This window comes from Podarcis cretensis (genome assembly GCF_951804945.1).
Source record: "Podarcis cretensis genome assembly, chromosome: 2".
Lineage (NCBI taxonomy): Eukaryota > Metazoa > Chordata > Lepidosauria > Squamata > Lacertidae > Podarcis > Podarcis cretensis.
Window position 1 is genome coordinate 74209277 of NC_137171.1, and position 19030 is coordinate 74228306.

Below are 19030 nucleotides of genomic sequence, written 5' to 3' on the forward strand. Positions count from 1 at the left end.
CCCAAGCTACTTACGAGAATACCTGCTGTTACGGCAATTCCTGGTCTGAAGGTAAGTGCTACATCTAGAGCAGGCATGGCCAAACTTGGCCCTCCAAATGTCTTGGGACTACAATTCCCGTCATCCCTGACCACTGGTCCTGTTAGCTAGGGGTGATGGGAGTTGTAGGCCAAAAACATCTGGAGGGCCAAAGTTTGGCCATGCCTGATCTAGAGGGATGTGTCTCTCCATGGGAGATAATGCTGGATGCACCTCCACTTCTAATTCCTCCCACTCTTGTCGCATCAGCCCACACCCTACAGTCCCCTCCACCCCCCAGGTGGAAAGCAGCTTCCACACTCTGACAGCCTGCCACCAGTACAGGTGGAGGAGAGGAAGTCTCTGGGACTCCTGCTTCAACTGCAGTCAGGCACATCCAGAGGCAGAAGGGTTCTCCCATCACTTGGCCTCTACTCGGTTTTTTCATCACCCTCTCCCTCACATTCATCGTCCTGTCCCTATAGTGCCTACCACCCCTGGTCTGAAGCAGAGTTCTTGGAGGCTATCATGGCCAGAGCTATGCTAATGCTTCTTCAGTTGTGGTGGCTGTGGGCAGGGTGGGTACTTGTATATTCTGAGTGGAGGAGCTGATTACCTCCTGGGGAAGAAGCCTAGATACCTGGTCTCTGTCCCCCTTCTCAGCCCTTCCATTCATCCAACAATTCACTGCGGCTTATTTGCTGATCTATTGTCATTTCTAATTGATGCCATAAAAAGGTCAGTCCATAACAAGGCAAGAAGTTGTCACTTTTTAGTATTTTCTACAATAGCTGGTTCTTTATTGTATTAAATGAATGCTCTTATAATCTTTTAAACAAAAACAAAAAAAACCTGGAGAACACAATGAAGTTTTTCATCTCTCCTGAAGCAATGCCTTGCCATTTCAGAGCACTTTATGAACTTGGCATTATCTTGTAGCCAATCATTCTAAAGCTAGAAGGCATGGGTAGGGTTAGTGTCTGAAATGGTGATCACCTGAGAACCCTGTGTTGACTGCCTTGAGTTCTTTCATGGAAGGAAGGAAGGATATGAATGTAATAAGTTAATAATAATAAAATTAATTTATTTTTAGGTTGTATATCTCCCAGCTCTCCCTTGTCTTAAACTTTATCCATTTTTCCCCAGACATAAATTTTGAAATATGACTGTTGTCTTTTTTTAGGGACTGTATGAAAGGAGATGAAACAGAGAACAAGAAAATTGGTTGCACTGTTAACCTTATGGTGAGTTTTATTTTGCTTTTGTTGTTCATTCTAAAATAATTCTTTTTTCAGGTTTCAAAGTAGCAATGCAGAAAATTGCTGAATTATCCAGCAGAGAATTACTGAAGAACAACTACCTGCCTTTGTTTCAAAAAATAAATAAGATTGCTTCAGTGTAATGTTCAGGTGGTTGTGTGAAACTACTGACATAGACTAGTCAATATGTACTTTGCATGTGATGCCTTCTTGAGAAAGTGAATGTCACATTTGACTTTAAATGATTTTGAGCCAGTAGTAGTCACAAGATTATTTCTTACTTATCAATTGCTGGTGCTTCTTTGATTCCCGCCAGAGAAATGTGATTAGAGATTTTTGGATCTCGAACCACAAAACAGATTTTCTCTGGAATGTTTTGGTTTACATTCAGAAAATGTTGCCATGCTCTCTCAGGGCATGTGCTTGAATCACTTGTTCATAGTCATGGAATTAGTGCTTCTGCAAATCAAATGCCTAGGCGAAAAGTAACTCGCATGTGCTAGGACTAGGGTTGCCAATGTGGTACCCTCCAGATGTTGGTGGACTACAGCTTCCGTCATCCCTAGCCAGCGTAACCAATGATGAGGGATGATGGGAGTTGCAACATCTGGAGGGCATCATGTTGGCTACATCTGCCTAGGATTTCCTTCTGTGACCCTGCCTCTATGCTGCCAGAGAGCAGGCTGGTCATAGATTAGAGGCCCATATAAGGTGCATGCAACAAAAATACCTTATGATCCTTGATGGAAGTGTAACAAAAGTGTAATTAGAAAAATAGCATTTACTGGCTTATTAGGAATTTGTTGATCCTTGCAAATCTCTTGCCCACTCACTCCCCGGCTCAAGTATATAATATGAGTCCCAGTGTAACACCCTTAATGGCCTAGCTTAGAATATATGGTAAAAACCTGAACTAAGATTAGCATTTAATCCCCTGAAAATTGTAAATCTTAAGAGTACTTTTTCAGTGAAACTTCAGTTCAGATATAACACTACACCATGATTTAGCATTATGAGAACAAGTTACAGCAGACCTTGGGCTTGCACGTGCTCTCTTTCTGTTAGAGGTTACCAACCATAACCGCTTCCCAAAGTGTCTAGCAGAGTTTTCCTGGCTGCAGTCGACAAGAACTATAGTCACACTCGAATGCACAGTCAATAATTACTTTATGCAAGCATTTGGTTATACAAGCATTTTCTTTTACTACTATCTACAAACTATTTACAGTCCTTCTTCCTCTCTTCAGCACAGTATACTTCCAGTCTAGTAATAAACTGGCATGATACTGCAAACTCATAGTATCAGCAGCACACTTTACCATACATCCAAACTCACTGTAAGCATGCATACTAACAGTGTATGTGTGCTCTCCTTGTGCCTCAAATTGCAAACTCAACTTCCTCCCTTTAATTGAATCTCCAGCTGACACCAATTAAGTTTGGAGTGCCACTCCCACACATTGAAGAAACTTCTGCAATGCTTTATAAAGTTTCCAGGAACTGTTAATCTGTTTCGTGAAGAATTTATTCCTAACACTTCCTGTGCAGCAGAAGGACACTGAAAACAACTGAAAACATCCACTTTTAGTTTTGAATGATTAGCAATTTTTCATCACATCTGAACTAGGTAAACTGGTTAATTTTAGCAGTGGTTAGTTTGAACAAACCAGGATCATGCCTTGATTTCCAATCTTGATTTGTACAGTTACAATAAATCACAGTGTATCAAGTTCAAACTTAACTGTGGATTATTCAAAACTAAAAGAGGGAAGGTATTGGTGTTCTCCCCTAATTCATGAAAGTAGATTATATGGTGGGAGGACTGGCACATAAGCTCAGCGCTCACCAAGCTAAAACATGGTATAGCACTATGTAGCCAGAGTGATAACTGCTTAAGTCTCTAAAGATATACTAAACAATGAAAGTGGTTTTCTGAATTTTTTTATTTCCATTAGAACTTTTATAAATCTGAAATTAATAAGGAAGAAATGTATATTCGCTACATCCACAAGTTGTGTGATATGCACTTGCAGGCTGAAAACTACACAGGTAAGTATGGAAGGAAGCTTCAAATATTCTCTATTGTCATCTTTAAATGTGTATTTTAAATCCTTTGTGGTTTAATTGCACTTAGAAAAGAAGTTAAGTAATATTTTAAATTGCAAATATTTAAATCAAGCCTTGGTCGCATGGCATATGCATATAATAACATGCTACTGTTACTTGAACAACATCACAGTGACCAATATTAACTTTTCTTACTATAGCAGATCCTGTATGAGTGAGTAAGGGAGTTAAAATCAAAAGTGTACAGCATGTGTATCGTGTTTTCAAAGGGTGCTTTGATGACTTTGGAAAATGCCACAGTTCTGAATTTCTGTAAGCAGTTTTGAACTGATTGTCCTTTTCATTCATTTAAATCACCATCGTATCTACATAAAAACATGTAGCACAGAAGTAAGCAATATGTTCAACAATGAGCACCATTTGTACGGATCCTGCTAATTTACTACCATATTTAGTTTCTTAAATAATTGAGAATGGTGAAGATTTCATAACTTTAATCAAGATAAATAAATGATAACAATATGAAAAAGCAATAGATAAATAAGGCAAGACGTGATTTATATTAGTTCAAGACTTACGTGTTAATTTGGGAGTTAATTACTTTCGTGACAATGAGTTCATTGATTCGCATTTCTTAGAGTCGAGCTCTCTGATGTGCTGAGGATTAGAATTTTTTACTGAACTTGTTTTCTTGCAGTGGTCATGATCACGTGCATAATATTGTGTTTGAACTGAAATGCATTTGAATATTTTTGTTCATTGTTTATTCCTTTGCTATTTCGACAGAGGCTGCCTTTACATTGCTCTTATACTGTGAGCTGCTTCAGTGGGAAGAGAGGCCTCTTCGGGAGTTCCTCCACTACCCTTCTCAGACAGAGTGGCAGCGTAAAGAAAACCTTTGCCGAAAAATTATCCACTATTTTAATAAAGGGAAGGTATGCAAAAAATAATGCTAATTTTTCTGTAGCTTCATTGTTACTTTTGGACAGAAGTATGGATAGAAGTAGATGGTATAGAAAATGCCTGACTTCCCCCCTTTTTTGTGTGTGTGTCTATATTCAATCCTTGGGGTCACAAACTATTAAAGTTTTCAACTCTTGAGTTGTAAGTCTTATCTGTCTGAAAATCCAACTTGGCCTGAGTTTTTCGCTTTCCTGTTTCAGAGCTGGGAATTCGGAATCCCATTGTGCAGAGAGCTTGCTATTCAATATGAAAGCTTATATGATTATCAAAGCCTCAGCTGGATTCGGGTAGGTGGAAATTATATTGATTTGTATTTAATAATTTAACAGTAAGCAAGATTGCACTCTAATATTCAGGTGATTTAAATGAAAATTACTTGCACACAGCATCTTTCCTATGAAAAAACAGGGTCCTCTATAGATTTATATTCCTAGTATACGTGACTAATAATTTTGGTGTTTCACAGGATCATAGTTTACTTCTTAATGTGTTTTGAAAATCTTTGATGGACAGCACCAAATGATACCAAAGTGTTTTCAGACGGGTATTCCTGTTGTAACAGTAATTGCACTTCTAGTATGTTTTTTTAAATTTCTATTCACAGAAAATGGAAGCTACCTATTATGATAATATAATGGAACAGCAACGGTTGGAGCCTGAATTTTTCAGAGTTGGCTTTTATGGAAGGAAATTTCCCTTCTTCCTTCGGGTAAGCCCATTCAACATTTGCATTAATCTATGAATTATACGTGCAATTTACAAATAAAGGAGTTTTGTGTACAATTGATTTTTATTTATTTGTTGACAAGTAGGAAATATCTGCTAGGTTTTTGTTCAGTTTAGTTTCAAAGCAGATTGCTGTTTACTTCAATGCAGCGGTAAAGAACAGGTTTTCACAGTGAAAGTGTTGGGGGAGGGGGAGCACTTGCACACAGAGCTTTATCCTGTGAACTGCCCTGAGACCTACGGGTATAGGGCAGTATATTATTATTATTAATAATAATAATAATAATAATAATAATAATTATTCATTATTATAATAATAATAATAATAATAATAATTTATTATTTGTACCCCGCCCATCTGGCTGGGTTTCCCCAGCCACTCTGGGCGGCTTCCAACAGAGATGAAAATACACTAAAATATCACATATTAAAAACTTCCCTGAACAGGGCTGCCTTCAGATGTTTTCTGAATGTCAGGTAGTTGTCCATCGCCTTGACATCCGATGGGAGGGCATTCCACAGGGCGGGTGCCACCACCGAGAAGGCCCTCTGCCTGGTTCCCTGCAACTTGGCCTCTCGCAGTGAGGGAACCGCCAGAAGGCCCTCGGAGCTGGACCTCAGTGTCCGGGCAGACCGATGGGGGAGGAGACGCTCCTTCAGATATACTGGACCGAGGCCATTTAGGGCTTTAAAGGTCAGCACCAACACTTTGAATTGTGCTCGGAAACGTACTGGGAGCCAATGTAGGTCTTTCAAGACCGGTGTTATATGGTCTCGGCAGCCGCTCCCAGTCACCAGTCTAGCTGCCGCATTCTGGATTAGTTGTAGTTTCCGGGTCACCTTCAAAGGTAGCCCCACGTAGAGCGCATTGCAGTAGTCCAAGCGGGAGATAACCAGAGCATGTACCACTCTGGCGAGACAGTCTGCAGGCAGATAGGGTCTCAGCCTACGTACCAGATGGAGCTGGTAAACAGCTGCCCTGGATACAGATTTGACCTGTGCCTCCATGGACAGCTGTGAGTCCAAAATGACTCCCAGGCTGCGCACCTGGTCCTTCAGGGGCACAGTTACCCCATTCAGGACCAGGGAATCCTCCACACCTGCCCGCCTCCTGTCCCCCAAAAACAGTACTTCTGTCTTGTCAGGATTCAACCTCAATCTGTTAGCCGCCATCCATCCTCCAACCGCCTCCAGGCACTCACACAGGACCTTCACCGCCTTCACTGGTTCTGATTTAAAAGAGAGGTAGAGCTGGGTATCATCTGCATACTGATGAACACCCAGCCCAAACCTCCTGATGATCCCTCCCAGCGGCTGCATGTAGATGTTGAAAAGCATGGGGGAGAGGACAGAACCCTGAGGCACCCCACAAGTGAGAGCCCAGGGGTCTGAACACTCATCCCCCACCACCACTTTCTGAACACGGCCCAGGAGGAAGGAGCGGAACCACTGTATGACAGTGCCCCCAGCTCCCAGCCCCTCAAGACGGTCCAGAAGGATGTCATGGTCGATGGTATCAAACGCCGCTGAGAGATCCAGCAGAACTAGGAAACAGCTCTCACCTTTGTCCCTAGCCCGCCGGAGGTCATCAACCAGTGCGACCAAGGCAGTTTCAGTCCCATGATGAGGCCTGAATCCCGACTGGAAGGGATCCAAATGGTCCGCTTCTTCCAGGCGTGCCTGGAGTTGTTCAGCAACCACTCGCTCAATCACCTTGCCCAAGAATGGAAGGTTTGAGACTGGGCGATAATTGGCCATCGTGGCCGCATCTAGAGATGGTTTTTTAAGAAGCGGTTTAATAACCGCCTCTTTCAGCGGGTCTGGGAAGGCTCCCTCACGGAGGGAAGCATTCACCACCCCACGAAGCCCATCGCCCAGTCCTTCCCGGCTAGCTTTTATAAGCCAGGATGGGCAAGGATCCAGGAGACAGGTGGTTGGCTTCACTCGTCCGAGCAGCCTGTCCACATCCTCGGAGGTAACAGATTGGAATTGATCCCACACAACTTGACCAGACAGGACTCTAGCACTCTCCCGCCCTGGCCCTGCTCCCACGGTGGAGTCTACTTCTTCCCGAATCTGAGCGATTTTATCTGCAAAAAAATTTGCAAAATCATTGCAGGAGAACATGTGGCCCGTACTGGGCCCCGATGTTACAGGTGGTTCCGCTAAATTGTGAACCACCTGAAAGAGTCTCCTGCTGCTGTTTTCTGCAGATGCAATAGAGGCGGTGAAGAAAGTCTTCTTCGCCGTCGCTATCGCCACTTGGTAGGCTCGACGTTGAGCTCTAACCTGTGTCCGGTCAGATTCAGAATGGGTTATCCGCCACCGGCGCTCTAGCCGTCTCAACGATTGTTTCATTGCCCTCAGATCCGTGGAAAACCACGGGGCTCTCCGGGCTCCATGCAATCGGAGAGGGCGCTTCGGAGCCAAACAGTCAATAGCCCTGGTTAACTCCGCATTCCAGCGGGCCACCAGGGAATCGGCTGAAAGGCCATCAACATGGGATAAAGCATCCCCTACCACTCTCTGGAAACCATTTGGATCCATTAAGTGGCGGGGGCGGACCATCCGAATCGGTCCCACCTCCCTGCAGAGGGGATGGGTCGCAGAGAAGTCCAGTTGCACCAGGAAGTGATCTGACCATGGCACTTCTTTCGTTTCACTTTTACTTAGTGTCAGATCACCAACATCCGTAGAGGTAAACACCAGGTCCAAGGCATGTCCGCGGCTATGGGTTGGGCCAGACTTATTCAGGGACAGCCCCATGGAGGCCATGCTTTCCACGAAGTCCCGAGCGGCCCCTTGTAAGGTCGTGTCGGCATGGATGTTAAAATCCCCTAGGACGACCAAGCTAGGTGTCTCCAGGAGAACATCCGCCACGACCTGAAGCAGCTCGGGCAGGGAATCCTTGGTGCAGCGGGGAGGTCGGTACACCAAAAGGAATCCTGTACTGCCCCTATTGCCCAACTTCCAGAACATGCACTCAGAAAACTGGGTCTTCCCAATAGGACGCCTGGTGCAAACTAATGACTTCCTAAAAATCACTGCAACCCCCCCTCCCCGCCCACATGACCTGGGTTGCTGTGCGTAAGAGAAACCTGGTGGACAAGCAGCGGCAAGGACAGGCCCATCTGCTTCATCCAACCAAGTCTCTGTTACACATGCCAGGTCAAGTCCTCCATCCATGATCAAGTCATGGATGGCAGTGGTCTTATGAATCATTGACCTGGCATTGCACAGCAACACTTTCAGGTCATGTGGGTATCCCTTGCTGATTCTAGTATTCATCCGGTCAGGACCAGACCCGGAGGCAGGGATAGTCCTCAGACAACGACTAAACCTGCCTCCTCTGTAATGACATGGTCTGGTCTTAGCGTAACTCCTCCTCCTACCCGTGATCACTGAGATCGGTTGTCCCAGTGCATCCCCCCCTGTGGAACCTGCCCCAGCCATTTTGTGGGCTGGGGCCCACTCCCCGGCAGCCCTGACCCCTCCCCTTAAGAACAAAATAACCCCTTTAAAAAACAACAACAAAAAAGCAACAACACAAATAAAACAATACAAACAAAAAACAATAAAAATTATAAAAAATTACAAAAACATAAAATCAAACAAATTCCCAGGCCCAATAAACATCCACCCCACCCCACCCCACCCCACATACAAAAAATTCAAATTAAAATTTTTTAAAACATTTTAAAAGCACTCTGCACCCCTCCAGCAGTAACAGCAACTGTCCTAGTGAGGCCCGTCAGGCCCTGCCCTGGGCCAGGTGGTGAGTGGCAGGAAGGAGCAGGGCCCTCAGACACTCACATACAGGAGAGTCCTCCTGGGCAGCAGAGCGCAGCAGTCCTTATGAGGCTTCAGGCCCCACTCCAGGCCAGATGGTGAGTGGCAGGAAGGAGCAGGGCCCTCAGACACTCACATACAGGAGAGTCCTCCTGGGCAGCAGAGCGCAGCAGTCCCTGTGAGGCTTCAGGCCCCGCCCCAGGCCAGATGGTGAGTGGCAGGAAGGAGCAGGACCCTCAGACACTCACATACAGGAGAGTCCTCCTGGGCAGCAGAGTCCAGCAGTCCTTATGAGGCTTCAGGCCCCGCCCCAGGCCAGATGGTGAGTGGCAGGAAGGAGCAGGACCCTCAGACACTCACATACAGGAGAGTCCTCCTGGGCAGCAGAGCGCAGCAGTCCCTGTGAGGCTTCAGGCCCCGCCCCAGGCCAGATGGTGAGTGGCAGGAAGGAGCAGGACCCTCAGACACTCACATACAGGAGAGTCCTCCTGGGCAGCAGAGCGCAGCAGTCCCTGTGAGGCTTCAGGCCCCGCCCCAGGCCAGATGGTGAGTGGCAGGAAGGAGCAGGACCCTCAGACACTCACATACAGGAGAGTCCTCCTGGGCAGCAGAGCGCAGCAGTCCCTGTGAGGCTTCAGGCCCCGCCCCAGGCCAGATGGTGAGTGGCAGGAAGGAGCAGGGCCCTCAGACACTCACATACAGGAGAGTCCCCCTGGGCAGCAGAGCGCAGCAGTCCCTGTGAGGCTTCAGGCCCCACTCCAGGCCAGATGGTGAGTGGCAGGAAGGAGCAGGACCCTCAGACACTCACATACAGGAGAGTCCTCCTGGGCAGCAGAGCGCAGCAGTCCCTGTGAGGCTTCAGGCCCCGCCCCAGGCCAGATGGTGAGTGGCAGGAAGGAGCAGGACCCTCAGACACTCACATACAGGAGAGTCCTCCTGGGCAGCAGAGTCCAGCAGTCCTTATGAGGCTTCAGGCCCCGCCCCAGGCCAGATGGTGAGTGGCAGGAAGGAGCAGGACCCTCAGACACTCACATACAGGAGAGTCCTCCTGGGCAGCAGAGCGCAGCAGTCCCTGTGAGGCTTCAGGCCCCGCCCCAGGCCAGATGGTGAGTGGCAGGAAGGAGCAGGACCCTCAGACACTCACATACAGGAGAGTCCTCCTGGGCAGCAGAGCGCAGCAGTCCCTGTGAGGCTTCAGGCCCCGCCCCAGGCCAGATGGTGAGTGGCAGGAAGGAGCAGGACCCTCAGACACTCACATACAGGAGAGTCCTCCTGGGCAGCAGAGCGCAGCAGTCCCTGTGAGGCTTCAGGCCCCGCCCCAGGCCAGATGGTGAGTGGCAGGAAGGAGCAGGGCCCTCAGACACTCACATACAGGAGAGTCCCCCTGGGCAGCAGAGCGCAGCAGTCCCTGTGAGGCTTCAGGCCCCACTCCAGGCCAGATGGTGAGTGGCAGGAAGGAGCAGGACCCTCAGACACTCACATACAGGAGAGTCCTCCTGGGCAGCAGAGCGCAGCAGTCCCTGTGAGGCTTCAGGCCCCGCCCCCGCCCCAGGCCAGATGGTGAGTGGCAGGAAGGAGCAGGACCCTCAGACACTCACATACAGGAGAGTCCTCCTATTATTATTGTGGACCTATGCCTAGAAAGCAGCACAAAAGGAAGTCTGAATGAGTCTTTAGTTGACCTCCCTGAACTGTATATTAGATTTTATTGTTGATGCTGTTATGTTGTTTAAGATTATTATACATAACTTAACCTGAGATGAGTGATGATTAGGGCCAGGCTTGAAATCCTTTAAATAAATCAATAGCATTTAAACATTTTTTTGTGGATCACTCAATGCTTTGGTTTACCATAACGTCACACAAGAGTATTATTTTCAATTAATTTTCTGTTACCTACAATGAAAAGAAAGCTGAGACGACATAGTAGGGATTTATTGGCTTCCACACTTCTTTCTTTCCTTTGTAGAACAAAGAGTATGTTTGCCGAGGCCATGACTATGAGAGATTGGAGGCCTTCCAACAAAGAATGCTCAGTGAATTCCCACAAGCCATTGCAATGCAGCATCCAAACCACCCAGATGACAGCATCTTGCAATGTGATGCCCAGTGTATCCTTTATCAAAGATTATGATGTTAATAAAGCAGCTACAAATAGACATCTGAATGTTGATCTTGTTCACCGTTTCCCTTTTAGATGTTGAGAAAAATTAAGCACAGAAGTGTTTCTTTTCATTATCATTGAATGAAAATCAAAGTCAAAATCAAAATCAACTAATTGTTAGTTGAGTTGTGCAAGCACTAGATTACAGAGGAGCATTCCTGTGAAATGAGGGACACCCATAAAGCTGGACTGCTATCTTTGTCAACTTTCCCCTAGTTCATGATGAATTTTTTTAAAAAAAAATTAAGGTTGTCACATGCATTACCCTATCTTCATTCAAGTACACAAAGCAACAACAAATTCTTCTTCATGAGGAATAGTTTTAGTGTGCTCTGTGATATTACTGTAATATTAAAAACAAATTAGAGATGAGGTAAGGAGTTCAGAGCATAACATGAACATTCACAGTTCCAGTTAAGAAACCGGCTGCCAGATTAGTGTTATAGTAAGAGGGACCCAAACTGAAATTGTTTAATTGCAAGATAGTTAATGTCTTTAAATAATTTTAAAAAGCAATACCTCATTTTGATTTTCCAGCCTTTTGCAGCCCCATGTTCCTTAATGGAGCCACTAATTCCTCTGCTTTGAAGCACCAAGGCATGGAAAGAAAATGGATCTTGAATTTAATATAATATTGGCCTAGATAAGTTGGTAATGCTACATTAACAGCAGTCACATGTTACAGATTTACATAACTGCTAAAATGATGTGATTCAAACAGCAAGATAAATGAGTGAAACTTTATTCCTTAAAGCCATAGGAGACCACAATATAAATACAAGAAACAAACAGTAATTTTGACATATTCAACAGCTGCTTGAATTTCCATCATAGAAAGTTGCTGGCAATTGGGCCTTCCCTGCATCATAAGGTATAAGCATCGCTTTAAAATATATTTTAAAGGATATGCAGCAAGAGTCTGTAATTTGTATCTGCTGCTAGTGTCATAAATGAGACTTACCTGGATGCTCTTGTTTGGTGCCTATGTGTTTGTTTGTTTGTTTTCCTTTGACTGGACTGTGTTGCAGATTTGCAGATCTATGCAGTGACTCCCATTCCAGATAATATTGATGTGCTGCAAATGGACCGTGTCCCTGATCGCATAAAGAGCTTTTATAGAGTTAACAACATCAGGAAGTTCCGCTATGACAGACCTTTCCATAAGGGCCCAAAAGACAAGGAAAATGAATTTAAGGTTGAATTCTCTGTAATATGGCAGCATTGTCTTTATATGAAGCACTTGCTAAATCGAAATGAGTCCTGTGTCAAAAAGAATATTAGGAAAAAACTTTGAAAGTTGATAAAACCAAAATAATTCAATCCTATGCATTTCTTATTGGAAATAAACCTTGCTGAACTACATGGAGTAGACATGCATGAAATTGTGCTTTAAATGATTCAAAATGTACTAAAGTATATTCATGAGTATACTTCTGTGTTCTGCAGAAGAAACGTAATCCATGTCGTGTTCTGCAGCCTGTGTACTGTTCTTCCCTGCACAACAGAATTCTACCTTTTCTTGGGAGCAACCTAAATAGGAGCTTTTGAAGTGGCTAATAAAAATAGGCCCAGGAGCAGCTGCTTAAAACGCTAAAAAATGAAAGGTTTCATACTGTTGTTTAAAAAAAAAGTAGCATTGGAATGTAATGGTTTTTTATGTTTTCCTCCAGTATATTAAACTGCTTAAACCATAGACTTTATCGAGTCCAGTATGTTAAGAATATTGTATGCTTAGGAATCACTTTTTCCCTCAGTTGTTTCTTCCTTCATCCTCCCTTCTTGGAGTGACCAAACAAATGTGGAAGTCTTCCATTAACTATCATTTTCCAATTTTGGTTGAACCACCTGATATTAATTTTAGAAAACTAAGCCACAACATCAAGTTAGTTTAATATCCTGAAACCATTAACCATGGTTTTCTGGTTTCCAGAAAAAACGGAAACTATAATTAATGGAAGACTGCCTGGTTTGTTTGCCAACTTGCAGAAAGGGTGGAGTGAAAAAGTTGCACAGGCGGCCAAAATGTTCATTTATTCCCCAGTTTGTTGAGCTGAGGTAGGATTGTCTGAATGTGGCCAATGGGTTTTGCATTTTCTATATATTGTTATGTTTCTTGCTTTGCAGAGTTTATGGATTGAACGCACAACTCTAACCCTGACTCACAGTTTACCTGGCATCTCTCGGTGGTTTGAAGTGGAGAGAAGAGAACTGGTAACATGTATTATACTTAAGGAGTGAATGGCTAGCTAAAATGAAAAGAATGAGCAACTTTCTGCCTATCGGCATCTCTATGGGTTAAACATGTATGTTATATATCTTACTGCTACAATAAGAATAGCAGTACCGAGTGTTCAAAGAGGGCCTGTCAGCTGTTCACAGTCAGTATGTTAGATATTGTAGTGGCTGGACAACTGGTTTAAACACCCATGCTGCAAATCAGTGACATGTCAGATGGATGTGTAATGGACTTTGAAGTGGTTAATATGGGGAGGGGAGGATGACCTTAGCTGCTCAGTTTGCAGTCCACCTTTGGTTCTGCTCTCCACGCAACACACAAGAGACTTGGCTGCCTTCTCAACGTAGCTCTCTACTGCTCTCATACATGAGATGATACTAGCTTCTGGAGAGCTGTGTGGCACACTCAGCCCTAGGCCTGTACCAAGAGAAGGACCCTTCCCAGGGCTCCACCAAGAAAGAGAAACTAAAACATGCAGGCTCTTAACAAAACGTTACAGTACAGGAATGTTGATGGTATTGAAGCGGACTCTGGTGTCTTGCAGGTTGAAGTCAGCCCTTTGGAAAATGCCATTCAAGTAGTGGAGAACAAAAACCAGGAGCTAAGGACGCTGATAAGCCAGTACCAACACAAACAGATGCATGGGAATATCAATCTGCTCAGTATGTGCCTGAATGGAGTAATTGATGCTGCTGTGAATGGTGGCATAGCACGCTATCAGGAGGTAAATGGAGGTTGACTCTGTTTTGTTTTGTTGTTAGCAGCTCTTCGCAGTACCATTTTTTTTCAGTTGCATTGAATTTTAAAATATGAAAGAGCATAAGAAATTGTGTCCCATTTTCTTTACAAGATGGAATTTTATTAAAATTGTGCCTAACTGTTGGTCTACATTCTGATCTAGACAGCCACATACATTTTATGTTGGGGGGGGTGAACATTCTGCATAAGCAAGTGGTCATAATGTAAAATACTGAAAATACTGAATTTTAGGAAGCTAGTATAGTGAGTGATGCCTTAGAAAGCCCTGAAATTCATTCCCTTATTAATGCTGAACATTTGTTCTAAATATATATATATATATAAGAATTATCTTTGTCTTCACTAAATTTCAACAGAAGCATAGGCTTAAAGGGACTTCTGCTCTACAGTTTGGTTGGCAGATACTAGTTAAAAATGTATGCTGCTAAAACTACATTTATAAAATATGTTGACCTACATTTCTGGGTCATCTGCGCCATGCAGACCCAAGAAACACACTTCACCTTTTATATTATTAATTTCCGATGTTTCTCGTTTCCCACAGCTGCTGAAGATAAACAAATAACAGAAAGTATAAAAAATTCAAGACATGGTCTAAGAGTGATGCAGTGATTATGTTAGGTCAGGTTTATTTTAAGGTCCTGGAAAGGTCTTCTCAGCACTACTCAACAGCAATTACTTTGTATAAGAAGGGATTGTTTTTGCTGCTTGTCTGCACTGTTGAGTTCTGAACCCATGCTCCTAAGGAAGATTGCACCAACAGCATAACAACTACATTTTTTGTTTTCTGTTACGCTAATAGAAGAAGAGAAGACAAAGTATGAAACAGGGTAGAAAAGGGAAGGAGGAGAGCAAGGGGGGGGGGAGAGAACAGAGAAAATAGGAAGACAACCATACATGGTGAAATATTTTAAATGGGTCCCATGTTGCAGGTAGAAGTGGATCCAAAGTCTGAAAATGAATTGACTAGGCCATTAAAATGGTGCTGTGACTGCATGTATATTCTATAATACTAGAGGAGATTAAGTAAATGGTGTTTCTGTGTTTCTTGGTGGTAGACCACCCTATGTTTCTATTAGGGTCTTTTCTCTTCTTTCTTGTGGTTATTAAGAAACTTTTTATTGAATTTCTAAGTGGGGAAAAAATGTCTTCTTTCCCCAGGCTTTCTTCGATAGAGATTATATTACTACTCACCCAGGAGATGCAGAAAAAATCACGCAGCTGAAAGAGCTGATGCATGAACAGGTATCCCCAGACTTTTAAAGATGAAGGAATATTATTGTAATAACATTTTATTTCCTCAACAATATATCCAGTAACAAAGATTCCATAGGCTTAGGCTACAATGCTTACACTACTTAATTTGGGAATAAACCTCACTGAATTCAATAGAACTTCTCAGTAGACATGACTACTATTGCACTCTAATTCAGTGTTTAAGATGAAGAAGTTTACATTGTGCTCAATGTAAATTTTTCTTCTAAGCCTTTTTTCCAGGACTTAACATTTCACTGACCTAAAATGAAAAGAGAAACCTAAGTTAGTCTACAGGTAGATTCTGAATACATCCGTTTCCATGTAAAATATTTAAAAGTGAAAATTCTGGTGATTTCAGTCATTTTTCCTTCCTTCACTCCATTAAAGTATTTTATCCAAACTAGGGAAAATTTTAAAAATTTTCATGATCAGTGTCTTGTCTACATTGCTCCCACAATCTTAATTTATGTAAAAGCTTAACATGGTAGTGGCCTTTTGTAATTATTTTCACTGGCGGAACACTAGTTCCAAAGCGGTCGGTGTGATGATTAGAACTGGATGCCTACCCAAGGAAAATAAATCAGTCTGTCTTGGTGAAAGTGTTGTGGCTCAGTGGAAGAGCACTTGATTTACATGTGTGGTGTAACACGGGTTGAATCCCAATCATCTCCGTTTAAGAGAGTCTGAGAAGAGCACACCCACCTAGTCTGATACCCTGGGGGTATAATCACTTTTCCCCCCTTTCCTGTAATTATTTCTTCTCTGTGTAAGTTAAGCTTTACTACAGAGGAGCTTTACTACAGAACAGAAACCGGATTTAACAATTACAGTGTTTTTAAAAAGAAACTGGAACAAGCAGGAAGAGGATCAGATTTCCTCTTAGCTTAGCGTTTCCTGCTTTTAGCAGTAGGCAGAGACAACCTCCATGTGGATGTATCCTGACTTGCAAATAGAAACACCCTTTAGGTGAGTGCCAATGGTACCCTCTAGCTAGCAGTCAGATACTTGGGAAAATTTTTAACTCATTATCGCTCACCAGAGCCTAAGTTAGCTCTCATGTATGCTTGTACACAAAGTTCTTTCTTTCTTTCTTTCTTTCTTTCTTTCTTTCTTTCTTTCTTTCTCACTAGTTACAGTGTATGTGAAAATCACACAGCACTGAAAGTGCCTGGATCCTTGTGGTCTACAAAATTGGTCTGGCAAAGTTTGGACACCTTACCCTGTTTGAGAAAAGAGTCCATAGTGCTAGATGGTGTTATGTGAAATGTTATGATTAATTCTATACTGCCTTTTGGCTGAAAAAAAAAAGGCCCCCATGGTAGATCACGAAGGATAATAAAAAGATAATTAAAGGAAAAGGGGGGGATCCAACTAAGAAAAATGTAAAACAAAATTGTAAGTATTGATGAAGCTGTTCTCCTGATTTTGAAAAACTTCATTGATATCTGCCAGTTCTCTATTGGTCTAGCTTAGGGTTGCCATATTTCAAAAAGTGAAAATCTGGACACAAAAGTTGTTGAGATCTTGATTTTTTGCATGATCTCAACAACAACAAAATTTGAGCTATTTTAAAGGGAATTTGCCAAAATCTACCCTTCCAACACTGTTTCTGACAGCCGAATCCCAGCTATGTCAAGGGAATTCTGGATGTATGGCAACTCTAGTCTAGCCACAACTGCCATCACTTCAAATTCACATTCTTGCTATTACAACATTTGCAGGAAGAGATGGCCAGGAATCACATGAGTGGTTGTTAGGCAATTAACTACATGCTCTCTAATGTTTCATGCTATAATCTGAAAAAAGATTTAGTGAGCATGAATGATTTAGCTAAACTAAGCTACAAGTATTTAGAGACAGTTACCCTTCAGTGAATGAGTGGTATATAGAACATTATTTTGCAGTCTTTCTTAGGCTGCATGTATAGGCTTTGATTTTATTTTTAATAGGTACATATATTAGGAGTGGGTCTTGCAGTACATGAGAAGTTTGTACATCCAGAGATGCGCCCTCTTCATAAGAAACTAATTGACCAGTTCCAGATGATGCGATCCAGTTTGTACCATGTAAGTAGATAAACACTTTTCTTTGTTTGTTTCTTTCTCTTTTTTTACAGTTCACAGCAGTATTTTGAATTCTTCCATTATGGCATAGACATGTGAACTGGAAAATGCTGAATGAGTACAAAATGAATTCTTCAACAAAAATAAATTAGATATCCAGAAAAATATGAGGAAATGAACATCTGGATTTTTTATTTGTCTAGGCATTGCTCACATCATTTGAATCACATATGATCTTTTAAAATGGGTACAAAAAACTACACATTGCTTGAAATGCTATGATTAGGGATCTTTTAACCTGAGGATGCAATTTGAAAATAAAGCCTCAAGGAAAATTTGCTTGAAGAAGGTTATTTTAAATTGGAAATTGCCACAAGGGGAAAGGATAAAAGCCCCTCTTCCCCTATACTAGTTTTTCATCTTCAAATTGCAATCTCAGCAACTGTATTTTGGGGTTTTTTACTCCCTTAAAAGAATAACAGCAGAGTACATAATGTATAGTTCTGCCTTCAGTTGCTTGCTTAAAATAGGATATAAATAAATGTGTGCTTTTAAGCGTTACTTAAGGGCAGAGTACACAGTGAAAGGAGAAGTAAATAATGTAGTGTTAGAAATCCATTTTGTATAAAAGCCTGCATCAAAGCTAGACATGTGTACTTCACATGTTTCTGATTTGGGAACCATTACCATCAATCTGTAAATTGATGGTTCATTATTGATGATGACAAAAGTATTAGCGATAACGATACATAGAAAAAGTCTCATAGATTGCATTTGCTAAAATATGAGTGAGGCTTATGGCATACAACTCCTTTCCTCCTCCCTTTGCACAAGCCAGCAACAGATCAGAAAAATCTTCAGTTAGCTATCATTTCCCATTTCATCCAGAGTGGAACCAACCAGGATATTAAGCCATGGGCTACACTTGCACATTATGCTAAATCATTCCTTAGTAGTACTATGTGTGTGAGCAGGAAGGAACCTGAGTGAAGACTCAGAATTGTATGCTCCCCTCTCCTCTTGTGTGGCCAGGAGAGGAACTTTGCTAATTTTACAGAATGTCAGCTTTCACAGAACTGTGGTTTAAAACAAATTTCTGGCCAGCTTCTAAGCAAGCGTACTTCATACCATGGATTATGAAGCTGCTTTGTAACTACTCAGAGCTTGTTTTAAACCACAGTCTCTGGTTCATTCATACCGTATTTTTCCGTCTATAAGACGCCCCCATGTATAAGGAACCCCCCACTTATTTTGGGAGACTCAATTTTAAGAAAATGAGGGGAGATGGCCCAAAGTTGTTGAGCTTCTCCCCCATGCAGCTGCGTGCAGGAAACACTCACTAGATCATTTCCCGCTCACTGCTGCATTGGGGGAAGTTGCACTCCCGCCAACCAGCTGGCTGGCAGGCGCACCGCTTCTCTCTCCCCCCCCCCCCATTGCCACTATCCATGTGTATTGTTTGTCAGGACTGGTCGTTGTCCTCTTCAGATCACCACACAAACGCTTCTTGTTCTTTTATAACTTTTTATTGCGTATTAACAAAACAATCTTATAAACGGTTCTTGAATATTATCCCTCAGAGTCACTTATTTCAGATACCTTCTGAGCTCTGCTTCTCCGTGACCAGCCACTCTCAAAATGGCGAAGGCGCCCTTCCCTTCGCTTTCCCGCTCTTTTTTCTAACCTCCTGGCTAGAGCTGGCTTGTATCTCCCCTCCTCCGAATCTGAG

General features: G+C 42.9%; 1 protein-coding gene across 9 annotated transcripts in view; it reads left to right on the top strand.

Moving 5' to 3' along the window:
• DOCK3 (dedicator of cytokinesis 3) overlaps nucleotides 1–19030 on the top strand; it is a 151491-nt gene that overhangs the window by 107994 nt on the left and 24467 nt on the right. For all 9 annotated transcript variants that reach the window (XM_079964392.1, XM_079964389.1, XM_079964385.1 and 6 more), the window contains 11 exons: nucleotides 1202–1262; nucleotides 3233–3326; nucleotides 4131–4279; nucleotides 4508–4594; nucleotides 4912–5016; nucleotides 10792–10933; nucleotides 12015–12181; nucleotides 13111–13197; nucleotides 13767–13946; nucleotides 15143–15226; nucleotides 17188–17304. In XM_079964392.1, coding sequence (XP_079820518.1) covers nucleotides 1202–1262; nucleotides 3233–3326; nucleotides 4131–4279; nucleotides 4508–4594; nucleotides 4912–5016; nucleotides 10792–10933; nucleotides 12015–12181; nucleotides 13111–13197; nucleotides 13767–13946; nucleotides 15143–15226; nucleotides 17188–17304 — 1273 coding nt within the window. The remainder of the gene's footprint in view (nucleotides 1–1201; nucleotides 1263–3232; nucleotides 3327–4130; nucleotides 4280–4507; nucleotides 4595–4911; nucleotides 5017–10791; nucleotides 10934–12014; nucleotides 12182–13110; nucleotides 13198–13766; nucleotides 13947–15142; nucleotides 15227–17187; nucleotides 17305–19030) is intronic.